The 17,454-nt window shown below is 35.5% G+C and overlaps 1 protein-coding gene across 1 annotated transcript in view; it reads left to right on the forward strand.

Annotated features, from left to right (window-relative positions):
* The window catches only part of RAMP3 (receptor activity modifying protein 3), a 68,516-nt gene extending 51,286 nt beyond the window's left edge, over positions 1-17,230 (forward strand). Inside the window, exon 3 of the mRNA XM_074283570.1 lies at positions 15,585-17,230. Within this exon, the coding sequence (XP_074139671.1) occupies positions 15,585-15,840 (256 nt within the window). The 3' untranslated portion in view covers positions 15,841-17,230. The remainder of the gene's footprint in view (positions 1-15,584) is intronic.
* The last annotated feature ends 224 nt before the right edge of the window (positions 17,231-17,454 follow it).

Consider the following 17,454-nt stretch of genomic DNA (forward strand, 5'->3'; position numbering starts at 1 on the left):
CCTAATATTAAACCAGCCCTGCATTCCTGGAATAAATCCTACTTGATCATAGTGTATTATCCTGGAGATGATTTTCTGAAGTCTTTTTGCTAATATCTTATTTAAGATTTTAGCATCAATATTCATTAAGGAGATTGGTCTATAATTTTCTTTCTCAGTTTTCGATCTACCTGGTTTAGGTATCAGTACCATGTCTGTGTCATAAAAGGAGTTTGGTAGGACTCCTTCATCCCCTATTTTTTCAAATAATTTATATAACATTGGGGCTAATTGTTCTTTAAATGTTTGGTAGAATTCACATGTGAATCCATCTGGCCCTGGGGATTTTTTCCTGGGGAGTTGATTAATAGCTTGTTCTATTTCTTTTTCTGAAATGGGACTATTTAAGCAATTTATCTCCTCCTCTGTTAATCTAGGAAGCCTATATTTTTGGAGGAAGTCATCCATTTCACTTAAGTTATCAAATTTATTGGCATAAAGTTGGGCAAAGTAACTCCTTATTATTTCTCTAATTTCCTCTTCATTGGTGGAAAGATCCCCCTTTTCATTTGTAAGACTAACAATTTGATTTTCCTCTTTCTTTTTTTTGATCAAATTTACCAAAGGTTTATCTATTTTATTGGCTTTTTCATAAAACCAACTCTTGGTTTTATTTATTAATTCAATAGTTTTTTTACTTTCAATTTTATTGATTTCTCCTTTTAATTTTTGTATTTCAAGTTTAATTTTTTGTTGGGGGTTTATAATTTGGTCTTTTTCTAGCCTTTTAAGTTGTAAGCCCAATTCGTTAATCTTCTCTTTCTCTATTTTCTTCAAATAAGCCTCTAAAGATATAAAATTTCCCCTTATTACTGCTTTAGCTGCATCCCAAAGATTTTGATATGATGTCTCATCATTGTCATTATCTTGGGTGAAATTGTTAATTGTTTCTATAATTTGCTCTTTCACCCAGTCATTCTTTAAGATGAGATTATTCAGTTTCCAATTACTTTTTGGTCTATTTACCCCTAACTTTTTACTGAATGTAGCTTTTATTGCATTGTGATCTGAGAAGAAGGCATTTATTATTTCTGCCTTCCTACATTTAATTTTGAGATCTTTATGACCTAATATATGGTCTATTTTTGTATAGGATCCATGAACTGCTGAGAAGAAAGTATATTCCTTTCTATTGCCATTCAGTTTTCTCCAAAGGTCTATCATACCTAGTTTTTCTAATGTTCTATTTACTTTTTAAATTTCTTTCTTGTTTGTTTTGTGGTTTGATTTGCCTAAATCTGAGAGTGCAAGGTTGAGATCTCCCACTATTATAGTTTTACTGTCTATTTCTTCTTGCAGTTCTCTTAACTTTTCCTTTAGAAAGTTAGATGCTATACCACTTGGTGCATATATGTTTAGTATTGATATGGCTTCATTATTTATGCTACCTTTCAGCAGGATATAGTTTCCTTCCTTATCTTTTTTAACGAGATCTACTTCTGCTTTTGCTTGATCTGAGATAAGGATAGCTACCCCTGCTTTTTTGGCTTTACCTGAAGCATAATAGGCTCTGTTCCAACCTTTTACCTTTACTCTGTATGTATCTCCCTGCTTTAAGTGTGTTTCCTGTAGACAACATATTGTAGGGTTCTGCTTTTTGATCCAATCTGCTATCCGTCTCCGTTTGATGGGATCGTTCATCCCATTTACATTTACAGTTAAAATTACTAATTCTGTATTTCCTGCCATCATATTATCCCCAGATTATGCTTTTTTCCCTTGACCCCCCTGATCCCCCTCCCCGATATTTAATTTACAGATCCCCCTTGTGACGCGCAACCCTCCCTCTTTTTTTTTTTTTTTTTAGGATCCCTCCCCCCTCCCTCCAAGTCCCTTCACTTATTCTCCTTTTCCTTTTCCCTTTTCCTCTCCCCCCTTTTAATGAGGTGAGAGAAAATTCTCTGAAAAACAAATATGTTAATTATTTACTCTTTGAGCCTCTCCTGATGAGAGTAAGATTCACACAATGATTCTCCCCCTCACTAAGTTCCCTCAGATATGGTGTATTTTCTATGCCTCTTCCTGGGATGTAGTTTCCCTCTTTTTATCATTCCTTCCCCTTTTTCTGAACCGACCTCCTTCCCTTTACTACACCCCCCTTTTTTTCTTTAATATCAGTAAAATCAAATTATCCTTGAGTATTTTTTATATATCCACAACAGAGTTACAGTTCTCAAGGGTTCTGTGTACCTTTTTCTGTTTCTCTTCAGTCTTGTGGATGTAGATCAAATTTTTTGTTTAAGTCTGGTTTTTTTCTTAGAAACATATAGAATTCCTCTGTTTCATTGAATGACCATCTTCTTCCATGGAAAAAGATGCTAAACTTAGCTGGGTAGTTCATTCTTGGTTGCAGTCCTTGATCTTTTGCCTTACGGAATATCAGGTTCCAGGCTCTTCTATCTTTTAATGTGGAGGCAGCCAGATCTTGGGTGACCCTTATTGTGGCACCTTGGTATTTAAATTGTTTTTTTCTAGCTGCTTGCAGGATTTTCTCCTTTGTGTGGTAATTCTGCAGCTTAGCCACTATATTCCGTGGTGTTCTTTTTTTAGGGTCTATTTCAGAAGGAGTTCGATGAATTCTTTCCACATCTACTTTCCCTTCTGTTTCTATTATCTCTGGACAGTTCTCTTTGATAATTTCCTGTAAAATAGAATCTAGGCTCTTTTTTTGGTCATAGTTTTCTGGAAGTCCAATAATCCGCAGATTATCTCTCCTAGATCTATTTTCCAGGTCTATAGATTTTCCCAGTAAGGATTTGACGTTGCTCTCCAGCTTCTCATTTTTTTTTTTTGTTTTGTATGACTGAGGTTCTCTGTGAATCATTCATTTCTATTTGTTCCATCCTGACTTTTAAGGAGTTATTTTCTTCTTTCACAGTTTTTAGTTCTTTTTGTAAATGCCCAATTTCGTTTTTAAATGAATTATTTTGCTCTATTGAATTTTTTTCCATTTCCCTAATTTTTTTTTTTTGAGAATTATTTTCTTTTTCCAATTCAGAAATTCTATTTTCTTGAGACTTTTTTATCTTTTCCAATTCAGAAATCCTACTTTCCTGTGTTTTTTTTAACCTTTTCTAATTCATAAATTTTGTTTCCCTGCATCTCCTGTGAATTCTTTATTTTTTCCAACTCCAATTTCAGGACGTTGTTATTCTCTATCATAGCTTCCCTTTCCTTTCCCCATTTTTCTTCAATCTCCCTTAATTTTTTAAGAGTTTCTTCTAGGAGAGAGTTATGTGATGGGGGGCAGGAATCGTTCCCCTTTAGGTTGTTATCAGCTGTCTCTCTGCTGTTAACTTCCTCGGGGTTGGATACCCGCTCTTTCTCTGTGTAGAAGGAATCTATGGTTTTTCTGGGCTTCTTACTCATACTTGAAAAATCTTTTGGGGTCTGTCCCTGGGGTAGGAAATTATTTATTTACTTCTTTACCAGCTTCCTCCTAGACCGGATGGCTGCAGCGGCTCCTGCGCCTGAGCTAAGATAGAGCTCTGGGAGAGAGTTCCCCACCCCCTCCCTGGAGGTGCCTCAGAGGTGATTAGCACTGCTGTGCTTCGAGGGCGTTGAATAGTAAAGACAGCACAAAGCCCAGCCTATGTGTCCGGGTGAGGAGTGGATGTCTGCAGCAGGTGACGTGAAAAGCCCCTATGCTCAAACTGGAAGTGTCTGCCAGAAACCGCGGTCCCTAGTTCAAAGGTTCTGCTTCTCTGGGACTTCCTGGAGCTGAGTTCCACTCCCTCCAGCTAAGCTAGGCAGTGTGTGTTGCCTTGGGCCGTATCCACCCACTTGTCAATCTCTTAACTATTCTCAGGTGGTAGCTGAGGCCACACCCCCTGGTGCCGAGATCTGCTGAGTCACCTCCAGGGTCCGGGGAAAATCTAATCTGAGTTTTAAAATATTTTGGCTTTCTCTTCTGAACTGCTAAATAATTAGCAGAGAAGAGCTAACAGCCTGTGCCAGATTCCTTTACCTCAGTGGCTTCTCTGATCCCAGAGCCCTTCCCAGCGCAATGGGCGCAGTATGCGAGCACCCAGCCGTCTGTGCTGGCCTCTCTTCTTCCTCCCCTGGGGACTGACCTTGTCTGTTGAAACTCCAGATTCTCTTCAGCTGGTAAGTCGTGCTTCCAGTCCTTGTGGTATCTATCAGTCCTGAGCTAATTCTGAGACTTAATTTATCTAATTGGTTGTGAGGGAGTGAGGACATTCACAGAGTCGTGTGTTTCTTCTCCTCCATCTTGGCTCCGCCCCCCCAGTTTGATAACTTTTTGATAACAAATTGCTCTCCAGAATAGTTGGATCTGTTCACAGTTCTACCAACAATGAATCAGTGTTCCAGTTTTCTCACATCCCTTCCAATATGTGTCATTATCTTTTCCTATCAGCTTAGCCAATCTAACAGGTGTGTAGTGATATCTCAGAGTTGTCTTAATTTGAATTTCTCTCATCAATAGTTATTTGGAACGTTCTTTCAAATGAGTAGATATAGTTCCAATTTCTTCATCTGAAAATTATCTGCTCATATCCTTTGACCAATTTATCAATTGGAGAATGGTTTGAATTCTTATAAATTTGAGTTCATTCTCTCTATATTTTAGAAATGAGGCTTTTATCAGAACCTTTGAATGTTTTCCCAGTTTATTGCTTCCCTTCTAATCTTGTCGGCATTAGTTTTGTTTGTATAATTTTTTTTAACTTAATATTATCAAAATTATATATTTTATGATCGATCTGTAATTATTTCTAGTTCTTCTTTGGCCACAAATTCCTTCCTCCTCCACAGTTCTGAGAAATAAACAATCCTATGTTCTTCTAATTTGTTTATAATATCATTCTTTATGTCTAGATCATGAACCCATTTTGACCTTATCTTGGTATATGGTGTTAAATGTGGGGTCAATGTCTAGTTTCTGTCATACTAGTTTCCAATTTTCCAAGCAGTTTTTGTTAAATAGTGAATTCTTATCCCAAAAGCTGGGGTCTTTGGGTTTGTCAAACACTAGATTATTAAAGTTATTGATTATTTTGTCTATATTGCTTGCCATCGTGTTAACCTCTGCTTATGCTTTTCTCCTTTCCTTCCCTCTTACCTCTCTACCCAGTATTAAACTTGTGAACACCACTTGCTTTTCACAGCCCTCCCTTTTTAGTATCCCTCCCCTATCTTAAAGTTCCTCCCCCTATTTTACCCCTTTTCCTCACAATTTCTGTATTCCCTTCCCCTTAGCTTACTCCTTCCCTCTCACTTTTCAATGAAGTGGAAGAAGTTTCACCATAAATTGAATATGTCTATTGATACACACTATGTTCATCCCCCTCCTTTCTTTCTCTCAGATATAATAGGTTACCTTTGCCTCTTCATGAGATGTAGTACCACCACTTTACCCTTTTTTATGATATACTTTCCTTTCCACCTCTAGTTTCTAGGACAAATTATACATGTGTTCTTTATATATCTTTATGGCAGAAATATAATTCCCAAGATTTCTTTTTACCTTTTTAGAAATCTCTTTAGTTCTGTATTTGAAGATCAAACATTTTGTGTAGATTTGGTTTTTTCATCAAGAATAGATGGAATTCATTTATTTCATTAAATGTCCATTTTCTTCCCTGGAAAATGATGCTCATTTTTGCTGGCTAAGTTATTCTTGGCTGCATACCAATTTCCTTAGCCTTTTGAAATATCATATTCCAGGCCCTTCATTCTTTTAATGTGGACGCTGCTAGATCCTGAGTTATCCTTATTGTGGCTCCTCCATATCTGAATTGCTTTTTTCTAGCAGCTTCTAGTATTTTTTCCTTCGTCTGATGGTTTTTGAATTTGACCAGTATATTTCTTGGCATTTTGATTTTAGGGTCCCTTTCAGTAGGTGATCGATGAATTTTTTCAATGTCTATTTTACCCTCTGTTTCCAAAACCTCTGGACAGTTCTCTTTGATAATTTCCTGGAAAATAGTGTCCAGGCTCTTTTTTTCCTCACATTTTTCAGGGAGTCTGATTATTCTCAAATTGTGTCTCCTGGATCTGTTTTCCAGGTCTGTTGTATTTCCAATAAGGTACTTGACATTCTTTTCAATTGTTTCATTTTTCTAGTTTTGCTTGACTACTTCTTGGTTTTTCCTTGAGTCATTCATTTCTACTTGTTTGAGTCTAATTTTAAATGATGTGTTTTCTTCACTCACTTTTAAAATAATTTTTGTAATTGTCCAATTGAGTTTTTATCTTCTATGGAATTTTTTTTTCCATTTTATCCATTTTATTTTTTAGAGAGCTGTTTTCTTTTTCCAGATCACTAATCCTGTTTTCCTTGGAGTTGTTTACCTTTTCTAATGCACTAATTTTATTTCTCAATGATTTGTTTTCTTTATCCACTCTGTCTTTAAATGCGTGGAATGACTTCTCCAGGCTCTCTTGCCAAGCTTCCCATTCCTTTTCCCATTTCTCTTCTAGCTCTCTTGTGAGAGCCTTTTTGATTTCCTCTATAAGATTCTTTTGTATTGAGGAGCAGATCATATTCCCCTTAGGGGATTCCTCTGGGGACAGTCTGTTTTTAGTCCTCTCAGTATTTGAAGTCTGCTCTTTTTCCACACAGAAGCTGTCAATGGTTAGAGCCTTTTAAATTTTTTGTTCATTTTGTCAGAGCGGGAATAGAAGAAAACAAATTGACAAGAGAAACAATTGGTCTGTTTTGGGGGGGTTGGGGTTGGATGGTGTTAACGAGCTTTCTCTACAGACTGATGGAGACAGCAGTGAGGCACTAGCAGGACAGCAATGGCTGCACTGGGTCTGCACTCTGAGGCTCTGAGAACACCCTGGGATTGGGGGTGGCCGGGTCCTGAAAGACACTAGCTTTCCGGGGTTTTATTCTTCACCTCTTGTGTTTACACCTTCTCTGCTGCTCCTGGCTTGCTGCCAAGATGGAGTATATGCACTGGGTTAAAAGTCTTTTCGCGGAAATGGCAGAGATCACACCACTCCCCACTCTGGTCCGGGCTGTGTGAGCTGCCTGTCTCGCTCTTGCTGTCTGCCCTCAGTCTTTGCCCAGTCTGTCGTCCTCTCCCCAGAGCAAACACAGACCTTCTCTGGCGAATTTCAAGGATGTCTTCTGTTGGTGATTATTTGTGAGTTTCTTTTCTGATCAAGCATTAACTCTGAGGCTTGTCATGAAGTAAATCCTGAGAGAAAACGCAGAGCTCTAGCAGCTGTCTGCCTCCATGCCACCATCTTGACTGGAAGTCCATAATATAGTTTTAGATCTGGTACAGCTAGGCCACCTTTGCTTGCTTTTTTCCCCATTAATTCCTTTGAAATTCTTGACCTTTTGCTCTTCCAGATGAATTTTATTTTTTCTAGGTCAGTAAAATAGTTTCTTGGGAGTTTCATTGGTATAGCACTAAATAAATAGTTTAGTTTAGATAGCATTATCATCTTGATTATATTTGCTTGACTTATCCAAGAGCATTTGATATTTTTCCAATAGTTTAGATCTGATTTTATTTGTGTGGAAAGTGTTTTATATTTTTGCTTATATACTTCCTGATGTTTCTTTGGCAGATATTTTCTATTGATAGTTATTTTATTTTTTGGTATTTATTTATTTATTTTATATGGCTTTTTATTTACCACATATATGCATGGGTAATTTTACAGCATTGACAATTGCCAAACCTTTCATTCCAATTTTTCCCCTTCTTCCTCCCACCTCCTCCCTCAGATGGCAGGTTGACCAATACATGTCAAATATGATAAAGTATAAATTAAAAACAATATATGTACAAAGAAATCAGACTTTGAAATAGTGTACAATTAGCCTGTGAAGGAAATCAAAAATGCAGGCAGAAAAAAATAGAGGGATTGGGAATTCTATGTAGTAGTTCACAGTCATCTCTCTCCCAGAATTCTTTTGTTGGGTGTAGCTGGTATAATTAATTACTGGTCTATTGGAACTGATTTGGTTCATCTCATTGTTGAAGATGGCCATGTACATCAGAATTGATCATCATATAGTATTGTTGTTGAAGTATATAATGATCTCCTGGTCCTGCTCACACAGCATCAGATCATGTAAGTATCTCCAAGCCTTTCTGAAATCATCCTGTTGGTCATTTCTTACAGAACAATACTATTCCATAATATTCATATAGCACAATTTATTTAGCCATTCTCCATTTGAGGGGCATCCACTCAGTTTCCAGTTTCTGGCCACTACAAAGAGGGCTGCCATAAACATTCTTGCACATACAGGTCCCTTTCCCTTCTTTAAAATCTCTTTGTGATATAAGCCCAGTAGTAACACTGCTGGATCAAAGGGTATGCACATTTTGGTAACTTTTTGAGCATAGTTCCAAATTGTTCTCCAGAATGGCTGGATGTATTCACAATTCCACCAACAATGTATCAGTATCTCTGTTTTCCCACATCCCCTCCAACATTGCACATTATTTTTCCCTGCCATTCTAGCCAACCTGACAGGTGTGTAGTGGTATCTCAGATTTGTCTTAATTTGCATTTCTCTGATTAATACTGACTTGGAGCATCTTTTCACATGGTTAGAAATAGTTTCAATTTCTTTGTCTGAGAATTGTCTGTTCATATCCTTTGACCATTTTTCAATTGGAGAATGGCTTGATTTTTTTATAAATTAGAGTCAATTCTCTATACATTTTGGAAATGAGGCCTTTGTCAGAACCTTTAACTATAAAAATGTTTTCCCAGTTTATTGTTTCCCTTCTAATCTTGTCTACATTAGTTTTGTTTGTACAAAAATTTTTCAATTTGATATAATCAAATTTTTCTACTTTGTGATCAATAATGATCTCTAGTTTTTCTTTGGTCACAAATTCATTCCTCTTCCACAGGTCTGAGAGGTAAACTATCCTAAGTTCCTCTAATTTATTTATAATTTCATTCTTTATGCCTAGGTCAAAACCCATTTTGACCTTATCTTTGTGTATGATGTTAAGTGTGGGTCAATGCCTAGTTTCTGCCATACTAATTTCCAATTTTCCCAGCAATTTTGTCAAACATTGAGTTCTTATCCCAAAAGCTGGGGTCTTTGGGTTTGTCAAACACTAAATTATTAAAGTTATTGATTATTTTGTCCTTTGAACCTAACCTATTCCACTGATCAAGTAGTTTATTTCTTAGCCAATACCAAATAGTTTTGGTAACCGCTGCTTTATAATATAATTTTAGATCTGGTAGAGCTAGGCCACCTTCATTTGATTTTTTTTTTTCATTAATTCCCATGGGATTCTTGACCTTCTGTTTTTCCATATGAACTTTGTTGTTATTTTTTCTAAGTCATTAAAATAGTTTTTTGGGAGTCTGATTGGTATAGTGCTAAATAAATAGATTAGTTTAGGTAGTATTGTCATCTTTATTATATTTGCATGCCCTATCCAAGAGCATTTAATATTTTTCCAATTGGTTTGATGAGACTTAATTTGTGTGGATAGGGTTTTGTAGTTTTGCTCATATAGTTTCTGATTTTTCCCTTAATAGATAGATTCCTAAATATTTTATACTATCAGTAGTTACTTTAAATGGAATTTCTTTTTGTATCTCTAACTGTTGGATTTTGTTAGTAATATATAAGAATGCTGATGACTTATGTGGGTTTATTTTGTATCCTGCAACTTTGCTAAAGTTGTGGATTATTTCTAATAGTTTTTTAGTTGATTCTCTAGGCAGTGGTCCTCAAATTTTTTAAATAGGGGCCACTTCACTGTCCCTCAGACTGTTGGAGGGCCAGACTATAATAAAAAAACAAAAACTCACACTCTTTCTCAGCCCATTTGCCATAACCTTGCCGCATAAACGTCCTCAGCGGGCCCCGCTGGCCGTTGTTTGAGAACCCCTGCTCTAGGCCATCAAGAGTTCTAAAGCTAAAAATGTGAACTAGGGTGCTAAGAAAAATTAAAAAACAAAAAACAAACAACAACAACAAGAACAACAAAAAACTATCATAGACTTCTAGGAGCCAAGATGGTGGAGTAAGCAGTGAATCACCATAAATCTCCCACATTCACTTTCAGACAACCATAAAATTATACCCCAAACCAAATCCTGGATAAGCAAAAAGACGGGGTGAAATAATCTGTTAGCCCAAGAAACTTAGAAGATCATCACGAAAGGCCTGTTCCACTTGGGGGATGGGTATCATTTGAACCTTACTCTTATCAATAATGGCTCAAAGAGGGAATAATATAGACAATTAGTTGAATATAGAAAATTTTTCTTAGGAAAGTAGGAGGGGAAGAGATTAGATAAAGGGGGGTTGAACTTCAGAAGAGGGCAGACCAGGAGAAATAGTCAGAAGGAAACACTGGGAAGAAGGGAAAGGTAAAAGGAGAGAGAGAAAACAAACAGAAGGAAAAACAGAATGGAAGGAAATGCATAGTTAGTAATCATAACTGTGAATGTGAATGGGATGGATTCTCCCATAAAATGGAAGGGGGATAGCAGAGTGGATCAAAAACCATAATTCTGTAATATGTCATTTACAAGATACACTTGATGTAGAGAAACACATATAGAATATCTGCAAGAGCAGAATCTTTTGTTTCAGTTGCTGTACCATATCAGAACTTGATAAGTCCAACCAAAAAAATGAACAGAAATGATATGTTTGATATGATAGACCTTTGGTAAAAACTGAATGGGAACAGAAAGGAATATACATCTTACTCAGCAGCATATTGCACTTAGACCATATATTGGGGAACAAAACCTCAAATTCAATTGTGTAAAGGCGGATATGATATATTCTTTTGATATGAAAAAGCAATAAACTTACAGTCAACAAAGGGTAATGGAAAGATAAATTAAAAATCAATTGGAAACTAAATTCTAAAGAATAAATGGGTCAAAGAACAACATAGAAATAATCAGTAATTTCATTAAAAAGAATGACAACAATGACATAACATCCTAAAATCTATGGGATGCAGCCAAAGCAGTATTTAGGTGAAAATTTATTTCTCTAAATTCTTACATCAACAAAAGGGAGAACAGATCAATGAATTGGGTATTAAAAAAAACCCTGGATAAAACAAGTTAAAATTCCCAATTTAGCACCAATTTGAAAATTCTGAAATCCAAAGGTGAAACTAATAAAATGGAAAAGAAAAAACTAGTTAATAAAACTGAATGTGAGTTTTATGGAAAAAAAAAAACTAATAAGATTGATAAGATTTTGGTTTATTTGTTTACAAGAAAGAATAAAACTAAATATCTAGCATCAAAAATGAAAAGAGTGAAATCACCGCCAATGAAGAAAAATTAAAGCAATCATTAGGAAATATCTTGTTCAATTATGTGCCAACAAATCTGACAGTCTGAGTAAACACAGATTTTGCACAAACAAAATCAATGCAATGAAGATTAGAAGGAAAACTGAAAGCTGGGAAATAATCTTTACAGCAGATGTCTCTGATAAAGGCAATTTAGAGAACTGAGTCAAAATTATAAGAGTACATGCCATTCCTCAATTGATAAATGGTCACAGGATATGAATAGGCAGTTTTCAGATGAAGAGTCTTAAATCACTTTTGATTGGAGAAATGCAAATTGAAACAACTTTGAGGTAACATCTCATACCTATCAGAATTATGAGAGAATATGACAGACAAGGCTAATATGACAGACAAAGCTAATATGACAGAAAAGGAAAATGATCAATGTTGGTAGAGCTATGAAAAAATTGGGACACTAATGTACTGTTGGTGTCGTGCACTTATCTAACCAATCTGGAGAGCAGTTTGGAACTACATTCAAAGGGTAACCAATGCATACCCTATGATTCAGCAATATCATTCTTAGATCTGTATCCCAAAGGGGTCATAAAAAGGGAAAAAGACCCATATGTGCAAAAAAAAAATATAGCATGGTGACATACTATTCATGGTGGCAAAATATTGGAAATTGAGGGAATGCCCATCAATTGGGGAAAGGCTAACCGAGGTGTGATATATTGTTAGGATTACTAGGTGAGAATTCAGGTTGACTTGACAGTTCTCTGGCTCAGACCTGTAAAGGGAGTTTACACCTTAGGAATTCTAGAAGGAGGAAGCTCATTGGTTGAAGTGGTTCTTCCCAGAAGCCCTTGCATTATCCCACGCCCATTCTCTGGGAGGATAAAAGAGGACACCACTCCAGAGATAGGAGAAGTCTCTGCATTACATCAGGCCTGACGGGGCTCTCTGCAGGAAGGGAAGTCACTTCTCTGGACAAGAGTTAACAGCAACTACCTGGAGACAACGGTTCACTACAGGAAGAAGAATCTGTCTGAGAGATTTGAGTAGACACAGCAGATCTCTTCCCAGAGAGCGATCCGGCAGCTTCTGGAGACGACAGCTCATTACAATATATGAATATAATGGAATACTATTGTGCAACTAGAAATGATGAATAGGTAGATTTCAGAAAAATCTAGAAAGACTTGTATGAACTGATATGAAGTGAAAAGAGCAGAACCAGAAAACATTGTACATAGTATCTGCAACACTGTGTGATGAATAACTCTGAATGACTCGGCTTTTCTCAGCAACATAATGATCCCAGATGACTACAAAGGATTCATGAAGGAAAATGCTATTCTTACCCAGATTATGAATTTATGGAATCTGAATGCATATCAAAGAACAGTTTTTCATTTACTTTGTTCTTTTTCATGATTTTTTGATCTTTTTCTTCTTTTATATCTGTGACTAATATGGAAACATATTTTACATGACAGCACATGTATAACAGATATAAAATTGCCTACCATTTTAGAAAGAGGGAAGGGTAGGAAGAGAAAAATTTGGAATTCAAAATCTGATAAAAACAAATGCTGTGATTGGGGGAAAAAATTAGAAGATTGGGGGAAATGCTATTTGGGAAAAGGAAAAGAGTTATGACTGTTGGTTACAGTGGATGAGATAATGATGATGGGTGACAGAGAAGGTAGAACTGATCAACCCATACTATGCTTATATTTTTCTCCACTGATGAGAATTTCCTTTGGATTAGAAAGGCCAAAACAAAAATGACTAATGGCAATTAACTCTCAAATGTTGTGCTTGTTGAAACTCTTTTATTTTTTAAGTGTAGGTGTTACCTCTATCATGTGATCTTTCCTATTTTTTTTTTTTTTTGGCAAAAATGATTTCTTCTTCAAATTTACAAAAATTATTTTTATCATTTTGACCTGCCTTTGCCTTCTATTATACTTAACCATGTATGTGTTTTCCTCACTCCCTATTCCTTAAGTAAGATTTGAGTTCCTTGAGATCATGGATTATGCTGGTTTTCAGCTTTCTATCCTCAGCACTTAGTTCAGTAGCCTGCTTAGATAAGCACTTTTTAAATGTTTGTTCACTTGAATTCTTTTTGTTAAGTAGAATGTGAACTCTGAAAGATCAGGGGTCTTATTTTTGCCCTATAAGACTCAGCTCAGTACTACTAATATAAAATATACAATATACAATGTATATATATATATGTATATATATATATATGTTGTGTCTATACAATGTAAATATACAATAAATATCTATTGTAAGGTTAAAATGGAAAGGATTCCATTTTGTAGGGTTAAAGTTAAATAACCAGTTATATGATTGTATTCGTTTTAATAACAGTGCTCTCTAGAAACAATAGGTGCTTGATTTTATCAACATGAATAGTCCTCCTACCAATGCTGATCACAGTATTTCCTCCTTGATAGCTTTATGATTTGTTGTCAGCCAAAATAATTCATTCCCTGTTATCTGGTCTTTTGGTGAACACTCTCTTTGAACTTAGCTCTCCTAGTTCTTAAGTGTAGGTATCAGTCCATTTGTTAGCCTGTACTCAAAGATTCTACAGCTTAGCTCTTTTTTTTCCTAGTAAATTTATTTATTTTCAATACACATTGCTTTGTCAATCTAGCTTAGCTTTTGATAGAAACTACTCTGTTTTTAAGTGTTTGAGAAAAGGAGGCTTAAGAGGAAGGTTTTAAAATACTTTATTTATGATGTTTGTCTAGATAACCACAATATGACCTTCAAAGAATAGGATCCAATAATTTGAATTAAGAAATTGTGGCAGTTATTATAATTGATGGGATGGTCAGTTGTTTTCAATTTGTTTCTAATCGTTAATTTTTAACACAATTGAATTTAGTAAATGTCACAGGTATAAATCATTACAAGGGAGTAGAAGGTATGATACAATATGATTTAAATTCTTGCCAGAATCCCAGAGATACTTAAAATCAGATCAGATTATATTGTAAATAGATATCTAAGCTGGAAAAAGAAGTACAATTTTTTTCTAGGAATATTCTTGTAACTTCATATTTTTTGGGAAGACATTAACAAAGCAAAAATTTTGGGTTTATTTAAAAAATTTTTTTTTCCAAGGGGCAACTATTAAATGGTAAGTATCTGAATCCGGATTTGAACTCGGGTCTTTCTGACTCCAGAGCCAATTTAGCTGCCCATTACGTAGCAAAAATTACCAGTCAATAATTCATATTTTGATTTGTCTCTACTTGTGTGAGCTGAAACAAATAAGCTGTGAATTATTCACTCTTTAAGTTAATAGGATATGGAAGATATGCAAGAGTTCTAATGTTTCATTAGTTAAATTAATGTCCTGTCAAATCATATTACAGAGGGAACTGTAATTTAGTATTTTCTTATGCATAGCTGTTATGTCAAATTCCCCAAGATTAGTTGGACATGTGCACCAAAATGTAATAATTTATATTTATATCCTTTTTTTAATTAAAGCTTTTTGTTTTTCAAAACATGTGTGGACAATTGTTCTATATTAGCCCTTGCAAACCTTGTGTTCCAATTTTTCCTGTCTTTCCCCACACCCTCCCCTAGATGGCAAGTTTTCCAATACATGTTAAACATGGTAGAAATATATGTTAAATACAATATATGCATACATATTTATGCAATTATTGTGCTGAACAACTAAAATCAAATCAAACTAGTAATTAAAAAAAGAGAAGCAAAATAAAATGCAAGCAACAACAAAGAGAATGAAAATGCTATGTTGTGAACCACATTGAGTTCTCACAGTCCTCTCTCTGGGTGTAGATGGCTCTCTTCATCACTGAACAATTGGTACTGGTTTGAATCATCTCATTGTTGAAGAGAGCCCCATCCATTAGAAGTAATCATCGCATAATCTTCTTGTTGCAGTGTATAATCTCCTGGTTCTGCTCATTTCACTTGGCATCAATTCATGTAAGTCTCTCCAAAACTCTCTGAAATCATCCTGCTGGTTGTTTCTTACAGAACAATAGCATTCCATAGCATTCATATATCATAATTTATTCAACTATTCTCCAATTGATGGGCATTCTCAGTTTTCAGTTTCTTGCCACTACAAAAATAGCTGCCACATTTTTTGCACATGTGTGTCCCTTTCCCTCCTTTAAGCTCTCTTTGGGATTTATATCCTTTTAAAATTAAATCTTATGTTATATTTTATCTGGGTTTGTAAACTTTTAGCAGTGGAGTGTTCATTTCATATCTTAATTCTAGTTTTCCTTCTTCTTCCTTTTTTAGGTACTATGACAACTTTACCTCTTGCACAGAACTTGAAACCAACATTGTAGGATGCTTTTGGCCTAATCCCCTAACAGAGGCCTTCATCACGGGAGTTCACAAACAGTTCTTCTCAAACTGTACATCAGACAAAGTACATTGGGAAGACCCACCAGATGAAATTCTCATCCCCCTGATTCTGATTCCTGTCCTGTTGACAGTGGGGATGGCGAGCTTGGTGGTGTGGTGCAGTAAACGAAATGATGTTTTGGTGTAGCCTGCATTTTCCTGTTTTGGCTTTCATTGTTTTTTTTTTTTTTTTTTTTTTAACCCCAGCAGAATTCAAGCATCAGGAATCAGTGGTCTATGGAGGTTTTAGCCTGAATAGCTCCTATGCAAAGGAAATCTTTCTGGGTTTGCAAAGTCTTGAGGAAAAGCTGCCATTTTGGTGTTTGGTTTGCATCATGAAACACTCATTTTTAGTGAAGCAAAGACACTGAATTTTATCAGATTTCTAATTCTACCAGGGGCAAAAATGGAAATTTCTAGAGGAACTGACAATATCAAAGCTGCTGAATAAAAAAAAAAATGAAAGACAATCTGGGCCAGTAAGAAGTAAGTTTGTTCATTGTTTCTTGCTAACAATTCATCTCATAAATATCTATATACAGTTTGCCACTTGTCTTTGAGTTGGTAGAGGGCTTATATTGTGAGCTTGATACCAAAGGTCTTCTACTATTGGATTTCACAGAAGGCTATATCAGTTGTTTTCTTTGTAGCAAAAGGAAGAAAATACAACCAAAGATGGGTACTGCTGTTTTGAAGACAACACTTTAAATAGCCACAACATACCTTTAAGGAGAAAGGACCATATCATATGAAAGGATGATAACAGAAATGCTTTCTTGACTTGAATAAGACATAGAATTGGCTTCAAGAAGGATGCAGACCCTTTTCTCACAATGTGAAAAAAAGGAATTGGACTGCCTTAATTTACCAAGGAGTAATGAAGGAGCTACAATGCATCAGATCCCTTCATTTGTTCTTTAATTATTATTGTCACTATTATGAAAATGAGTACTGACTGGTTTCTTCCCATGCCTTCTTTTTACTCCCAAAGGGATCATGTGTACACTGTGTTCTATAAATAATAGAGTGCCCAGGCTGAAATGCCTTTGAAATGCTAACTGTCAGAAACTGGCTTTCTTTTTAGATAGATAGATTAAGGACAAGCATCAGGATGGGGGGAAAAGGCATGAAGAAGCTTTTAACAGCCAGTGTGGGTTACATAGAATGGGGAAGAAAACAGCTCTTACAAAAATAGGAGAAAACCATTTCTATGTTTCTGTAAAAATGTGGATGTATGTGTATTTTTTGGACAATTGTTTTTCCTGTTCCTTTTGTGAGCCTCTTCCTTGTCATTTCCCAATTATTCTCTAAATATTCCATGTTGAGTGAGTAGATCAGTTTAACTTCTTCAGCCAAAATTTGTCCTCCTTCAAATGTATCTTTCTTGGGTCCCAGTTGGATCTTATATTCTTGAGAAAGCAAATTTGTGTTTGTAATTGTGTGCATAATTCCTATATGTAAGATGTGTTTATGGCTTGAAATATTTAGTGATCCTGTTTTTTAAAAAGTCCCGAAGTAAATGTATTTGTTGTTGTTGATATTTTTGTCTTCTTTCACATTATTCCAGTAAACAGCAAATGCTTTCACCAATGTTGAGAGAAGTAGACCATGTTACTTATTGGTGGTTGTTCTAATACTCATATTTCTATTGATATGCTCCCAAATCAATTATGCAAATTGGGTTGTTCTTCCTTCTTGTTAATTGGACTTCAGATGCAGCAGTGGTTTTCTTTTGTAACAGGTCAACTTTTTTATTCCTTGA

The sequence above is a fragment of the Sminthopsis crassicaudata genome, chromosome 1 (assembly GCF_048593235.1).
Source record: "Sminthopsis crassicaudata isolate SCR6 chromosome 1, ASM4859323v1, whole genome shotgun sequence".
Lineage (NCBI taxonomy): Eukaryota > Metazoa > Chordata > Mammalia > Dasyuromorphia > Dasyuridae > Sminthopsis > Sminthopsis crassicaudata.